Consider the following 7,639-nt stretch of genomic DNA (forward strand, 5'->3'; position numbering starts at 1 on the left):
GAGACGGGCGTGTTGATAAACTATTAGAACTAGAGAGCTAGCCCAGAAATATTTGTTACTACTATATTTAAAAAAAGAGAGCACATAGTCAGGCAATTGTTGAAAAAAAAAAAAAAAAGGACCAAATATTAACAATAGCTAAAAGGGAAGGATTATTTAAAATTCTAATTTAACTGGCTATTTGTAAATATAATAACTTTTAGCCTCACCATACATCATGCAAGGTATTTTGGAACTTCTTAATTCAATGGATTTAAGTACGCTGCTTTTGTTATAAAATCTTTCCACAGCAATAAATCAAATGATAACAATAAAGCATGTTTAAACAAGCTAGAAAGTGAAGTATATATTTTAACCTTCCTTTAATGTGGATATTTATATATATATTCACCTCAAGAATATGAACTCCTTGAAATTGTTTTGATTTTTCAAAACACATCCGCATATATATGTAGGCCACTTTTTTTTTTAATTGAAACAATATACACAACAGATTTTCCTCACTGTTATTGTATCTAATCGTCACTTCAAATCTGGATATTTTCACATTCTATTTTAATCATTTCTCTATTTCTAGTTTACTTTTAGGCAGAGTAAAAGTGTCCCATTTCAAAAAGACTCTGTTGAAGTTTCCAAGTAGCAATGTCAGATTCCACTTCTTAGCCTTCCACTTTCTCAATGTAGGCATTCGTCTTTATGTAATCAATGTGAACTGCTTGTAAGATTTGGAGTACAAAGGCAGCTATATATCTATTATTCTTTCCTACTAATTGTTCAAGCATCCATCTACCTCATAAACAGAAAGTTGAATACATTTTTGAGGCTTCTTGTCTCTATCAATTGTGTAAGATCAAGTACAAAGGATAGTAGTCTCCCTCTGATTTTAAGAGGCTACTGGAGTTTGGTCAATCCAAAACTACTATTGTTTTCTCAGTGCTACATTATGTTGAATTTTAAACTTTATCTCCAACCATGTCTACTCAGTAATTGTGTCACAATGATTCCCTACAATAGAGTGATTCTAAGACACCTACTCAATGTTTTTCTTTTTCTAGTCCCTTTTATAAGATGGTCTTCCAAGGACAGGATGATATGTCCCAAGTAAGTGCAGCTTAAGGTCTCTATGCTCACAAGACACAAGTGAGAAAATAAAACAAATTTTATAGAGTATATGCATCATTTCAGAGAGTTTATCATATTAAAGATTGATTGAGCTAATTATATTTATAATTCGTTCACCCTACTATGGTGGCCTTGTCCCTGGATGGCACACTTGGTTAAGCACTCAACTACTAATGGAAAGTATGGTGCTTCAAACCCACCCAGAGGTGCTTTAGAAGAAAGCCCTGGTGATCTGCTTCCAAAAGGTCATAGCTTTGAAAATCCTATGGAGCACAGTTCTCCTCTGCACACATGAGGTCGCCATGAGTTGGAACCGACGATGGCAACCAGTAATGTTGGCTTTATGTGAATACATGGTTCATAGCACAAATCCTCTGATTTGGAGAAGGAATGGAGAAGGGCAAGCCATGAGCTTGTCCTAGAGTGTGGAGGGTGTCGGCAACATGTATTTTCCCAGGACCCTCCTCAGAGCCCCCATGACCTCCTTATTCCTCAAGCTGTAGATGAGAGGGTTCAGAACTGGAGTGACGATTGTGTAGAAAACAGAGATGATGTTGTCCTGCTTGGGGCTGTGGAAGGAACTGGGCAAGATGTACATGAATGTGGCAGCTCCATAGAACATCCCAACCACAGTAAGTTGAGAAGAGCATGTGACGAGGGCTTTCTGCCTTCCCTCCTTTGAGGGCACGTAGAGTACGGTAAATAAGATTAATATATAGGAAGCAACAATGACAGAGAGAGGGAGCAAGAGGAAAGTCACACCTGTCACATACACCATGAGCTCATATCTGGAAGTATCAGCACAGGCCAACTTCAGCAGAGGTGCGATCTCACAGAGCAGGTGCCTTATTTCCCTGGACATGCAGAAAGGGAAGTGTATGGTATACAAGGTGTGTCCTAGAGCACTCAGGGATGCCAGGATCCAGGAAGTGACCACCATGAGCCAGCAGACCCTCGGCCTCATGAGGACCATGTAGTTCAGAGGATGGCAAATGGCCACATACTTGTCATAGGCCATGAAGGCCAGTAGGAGGTCCTCTGCACCACCCAATGTCAGTACCAGGAACATCTGAAGGGCACAGCCTCCAAAGGAGATGGTGTTTTCTTGGTGCAGAAAATCCACAAGGGCCTTGGGAATGACAACAGATGTGAAGAGGAGGTCCATGAGCGAGAGCTGCCTGAGCAGGAGATACATGGGCACGTGAAGCCTGACATCCATTGTGATGACCAGGAGCAAAAGGCCATTGCTAGTCAAGACCAACATGTATAGGACTGCAATTGTGGCACAGAGCAGTTCAGGAGACCCACTGTCATTCAGAATGCCCATCAAGATGAAGCCAGTTCCCAAGGAGGAGTTCCAGTGCTCCATTCTGTGTGGTTTCTTTATTTGCCTAGACCTAGATGGATTCTCAATGAAAGCTTAACTACGGTGTGCACCCTAGCTTTGTATTGTTCCAGGTCACTGCAAGATGGCCAATAGAAATCCCATGGAGTGATATCTTTTCCTCTTGGCAGCTAAGTTTGCTCTTCTAATTTCTGAATTTTTTAACTGAATTATGAAAAACAGCAGATAAGTGAGGAATAGGTATACTGGAAATAAAAAATTATTTAGAAATCTCTTTTAATAAGGTATCCAAGAGAATAGGCCCAAGCAAATATCATTGTAGATAGATAAGTTTCTCTTTATAGTAACAAAATGTATTAGGCATTTGTTTAAAATCCAGGCGGTTCTCTGCTTAAAATATACTTGGGATTGCAATTCAGTTTAAAAGTTGTTATTTGTAATGTAGATCTTTGATATCTTCTGCCTTAGTTGTTATGTCTGTCTTTACTGTCACAGCTCGTTGTTGACAGCTTCCTCAGGAGAGGAGCCTATTGGCTCTTGGACCACTTGTTCTCTTGCACTCTTGTACTCTCCTTTTATTCTTGATGAACATACTGCTATTCTACTGGAGTGAAAATAAATTCTGGGCTGCATTGTATGGTCGGTGGCATAGATTTTGGAGGTAAATCTGTAGGAACATTACAAAAAGTATTTGCATATTTACAGGTAATGATAACATGTTTGTTTGGAAGGAGACATGGAAAAGGTAATAGGTAAAATTTGCAAAAGCATAGCAAGGTATTTATTTGCTAAGGACCTACCTGGTCTAGGGTTATTTCATAGATGTGAAAAATTCATCACACAGACAACTATATACATCCAATGGTGATTATGATATATAAAAAACAATATAACAAACTTGGAGTCCATATAACTGAAATTTTAGGAAACAATTCTGCAAGTAAGTGACAAAAAAGCTACAGACTGTGGACAAATAGAAGGTAGCTAAGAAGGATCTAGGTAATACTGAGAGAGAGATATGTGAAGGTCAGAACATCTGAAGCATAGTGCAAGAATCCCCTCCCTGCACTTTTGCCACAGTGAAGTCTAGGCAAGAAGCCAACCAGAAAAATACCCTCTTTAAAACCGCTTCTCATCATTTCTTGGGTTCTAAGATCTTTCTCTTGCCTCACAAAACCAAAACATTGACTGGCTGGCTGTCTTTGACTATTGACAACACAAAACAGACAAGTTCAAAGGTGATTCTTCCCTCGAGGTCTGGTAAATATTAGACTGAAAATATTTTTGTTTTTTTCAATAAAAAGATGAATGGATGGATGAAGGAAGGAAGGAAAATAATTAGCTAGGCATATTTCTCTAGATTTCTGCCCCAGGAGTTTGGACAGGATTTCAAAGAGTAGAAGATGCAGTGCTTAAGAAAGCCAGTATAATCAGGAATCATGATCTTTTTCACTGACTTCCTCCCTCTGGTCCAAAGTCCCTGCTTTCCCTCCTTTTCTACTCTTTGTTTCTCTCCCCTAGGACTGTCTTAAAAGCAGGGTCAACAAACATACACTGGGATCACAGTTCTTGTTCTCAGAGTCACAGAGGAAGAACCCCATTTCTGGAAAGCTACTGACGGTGCACGGGGACCTGAAACCAAGAGAAGTCATCAGAGACTATACTTAACAAGGGAACATTGTTGAACTTCATGAGAAATGGTCAGACAGAGCCAATTAACAACATGGAACTAAAAATCTGAAAATATTTTTATAGGTTCTATCCTTGATCAATAAAAATTTCATTGACTTCAATTGGCTTGTTCTGTGGCTATAGCCCTGGTGGCACAATGGTGAAGAGCTTGGCTGCTAACCAAAAGGTCGGCAGTTTGAATGCACGACCTGCTCCTTGGAAACCCTATGGGGCAGTTCTTCTCTGTTCTACAGGGTCACTATGAGTCAGAACCGAGATGACACACATAACAACAACAACGTAGGACTTTAGTGTCAAATAGGCATCTAGGGAAGAGGCACTTCAACTGATTCTAGATGGTCCCCTTTGGGGCACTACTCATTTTATGGCACAATCAGACTATTAGATGCCAAAATAACCCAGATGTACCAAACGTTAAGTACTGAGCCTTTTATCAGGAGGCCAGCAACAGGAAGTATAGGAAACCGAGTCCGTATTTTCTCCATGTACAAGGTGCCTGGAAGGGAGTGAGTAAACTATAAAGCCCAAGGCACTAGAGAACCAGAGGAGCAGAGGACTATAAGGTGTTGACCGTCTTACTCAGCACTTCCAGACTCTACATAGTTCCTTGAAACAAACACAGAGCCCTTACCTCAAACTGGGAAGGATACACTGCCAGACCACACTGTTGGCCTTAAGGTTCATATGAGGGATAAAGATGTTCAGGAAGGTGGAGAAAGAGGTGGTTCTTCTGGCAGGGTGGAATGTAGATGTGTATATGTCTGTGTCTGTAATCTGAAGTCAAAGATTCCTCCATTTTACTGGCATTGCAAGTCCTCTTTCGGGATGAAGTTGGATGCAAACAGGCAGCTGACAGAACCTAGGGATCCAGTGGAAACAAGGAATTGTCTCTCCCCTACCTCGTCTCATCTAATTCTCCTTATTGAGAAATCCCTCTCAGCCTTATAGTGGCTCTAACTCAGTTCTTTAGTCCAGGCTCTCAAATTTTCATGTATTTGTGTCCTGCTTGGTAGCTATGATAAAAACTGAGCACAGGAGAAATTTGGGGAAAAAAGTAACGGAGAAGCTGCCCAATGGAGACCCTGTATGCCGAGCCTCACTGTTCTTGCGGTAGCAGTGAGCCAGGAGTCACAGTTTTATCACCTCAGCTGAAATGACCTCCCCTGAAAATGCTACTGCAAGAAACAGCACTTTAATGAGTCCCCTGGGCATGTTTCCTGGCCTGCCACTCCTGCAAACTTCACCCACTAAATAAACTCTGAGGCCTTAGGACTTATTTTGCCCTGTGTGGACTTGCCAAGGCTGTTCTAAATCCCTAACTAAATACAAAGTGTCAGTAACTCACCTAAGAATCCCCAGGCCAGTCCTCTGTCCAAATTATAAAGTATGTTTCATGGGTTCTGTAAAATGCTGCCATCTGACCCCCTTTCGGATATTACAAACTAGAGGGAATTGGACTCTACTTTTCTGTAAATATCAGGTCTTACTTCATTGACTTTGAACTTGCATCCAAGCACGGATTTACTGGATTTTCCTATGCTTTTCAGTTCTTTGTTTCCCTTTTCTCCTCCCTTTGATGCACTTGTCTGCTTTTGCATGCACGTATGTATTGGGAGCTCCCACTGTCGGTGACCAGTCTGCTCAGCTTCTTGGAGCTTTGATGATGATACAGCATCTGCCTCCACCAATCACTGCTTTAGTTCGAGCCGTTCTCATCTCTCACCCAGCTATTTGCCATATCCTCCTCATTTTTCAGTATCTCCTTAATCGCTCGTTTCTCCAGTAAATGCTGAAAGCTCCTGTGGGAGTTATATCTTTTTACTTTCAATGTTAAAAAAATAAAGTTTTCCCTTTTTTATTATAAAAAAGAGAACATGATTGATGTAATTGATTTCCTTGAATTGCACAAGTGACAAATGTTGAATTGGCAAATGTTGTGTTATCTATGTTTTTTATAATAAAAAAGGAATATACCCATGTAAGTTGTTGTACAAGTCCAACCAAAGAAATATAATAAAATATATTTTTATTTTTCTCATTGTAAAAGGAATGTACCCAAAATAAACTTTTGCACATATAAAATGGAAGAGTAGCACTATGCACAGCTGAACAAAAATGGGAAACAACCATTATGCCATAAACATTGGAATGGATAAAGATTCATACATAGGGATATTATATAGCAATCAACACAAATAAACTAGGGAAACATGCAACAATATAAATAACTCGAACCAAAACCAAACCCATGGCCGTTGAGTTTATTCTAACTCATAGCAACCCTGTAGGACAGAAAAGAACTGCCCCATAGGGCTTCCAAGACCATAGAAGCAGACTGCCATGTCTTTCTCCTGTGGAGCAGCAGCTGGTGGATTTGAACTACTGACCATTTGCTTAGTAGCTGAGCACTTTCACCACAGTACCACCAGGGCTCCATTAATAACGCAGCAATCTAGTATTAAGTGAAAAAAAGAAAGTCCTAAGGACTACATATCACTATACCCCTTTTATGGTGTTAAAACCTCAAATAAAAATAAACTTTTTAAGAATACATGTATATAAAACTATAAAAGAGAGCGAGGAACACAGGATTTTGAATAATAATTACTAAAATAAAGGAGGCATGGAAATGGATTGAGGATGACCATATAGTCAGATGGAAGATATATCAAGGTCCTAGCTTTTGTTTAGGGTAGTGGGTTTACCATAATAATGAATGAAGTCCTTACACATCTACCTTTCAATCTTGCTTTCTACTTCATAGATAAAATAAAGGTCATGGGTGACTAATTCCTTCAGATGCATACTTTCTTTCACCTCTTAATTATCTTATGTAAGAAGTATCTTTTTCTTTGGCCTTTTATTTGAGAGAAATAGGTGCTGCTTCCCCATTTAGGTTGACTTCTGCAATTATTATTGAGATCTAACTTTTCTTCTCTGCCTGCTCTTTGTTCCTTCACTGACATACACTTCTTCTTGTATCTTTAGCTTTCTTGTGATCCTCTGATTCACTTTCCAAATATGATCAAGATTTCCCTGTTCAAGGAAATAATCCCTTGATTTTCCATTCATTTAGACTATTTCTCCAAATCCTTCCCTTCATCTTTTGACAATAAATTTCTTAAAAAAGCATTTATAGAGGAGTCCGGCAAGATGGCGCTCTAGGCAGAAGCACCACACCATCCCTCCACAGCAAAGATCCAAAAAACTAAGCCGAACAGAGAATCAACAATCCTGAAACCCCAGAACATCAAATGAAGAGATAAAGAACTCAGCCGAACACCAAACAGAGTGAGAATACTGAAAGAGAATGGAGAGCGAGGAGAGATTCATGCAGAGGTCCCCTACCAGCTAATGCAGCGTGGATCCACCATCTTGGACTCCTATCAGAGACCAGCAAATGGGAGTATGGGAGAGCAGCCTTGCGGAGCATCCAGTGGGAGACAAAACAGCCGGGACGATACAAAAAAATCTACAATC

The 7,639-nt window shown here is 39.9% G+C and overlaps 1 protein-coding gene across 1 annotated transcript; it reads right to left on the reverse strand.

Annotated features, from left to right (window-relative positions):
- Positions 1-1,372: 1,372 nt before the first annotated feature.
- On the reverse strand, positions 1,373-2,491 carry LOC101345167 (olfactory receptor 2AG2-like). The gene has a single exon (XM_004389038.2). It carries the CDS (start codon positions 2,489-2,491, stop codon positions 1,541-1,543), a length of 951 nt encoding a protein of 316 aa, XP_004389095.1. The 3' UTR covers positions 1,373-1,540.
- Positions 2,492-7,639: the final 5,148 nt, after the last annotated feature.

This window comes from Trichechus manatus, unplaced genomic scaffold (genome assembly GCF_000243295.1).
Source record: "Trichechus manatus latirostris isolate Lorelei unplaced genomic scaffold, TriManLat1.0 scaffold00232, whole genome shotgun sequence".
In the NCBI taxonomy this organism is placed as follows: domain Eukaryota; kingdom Metazoa; phylum Chordata; class Mammalia; order Sirenia; family Trichechidae; genus Trichechus; species Trichechus manatus.

Coding starts and splice junctions, on each gene's coding strand:
- LOC101345167 (XM_004389038.2), bottom strand. CDS start 2,491: ATGGAGCACTGGAACTCCTCCTTGGGAACTGGCTTCATCTTGATGGGC.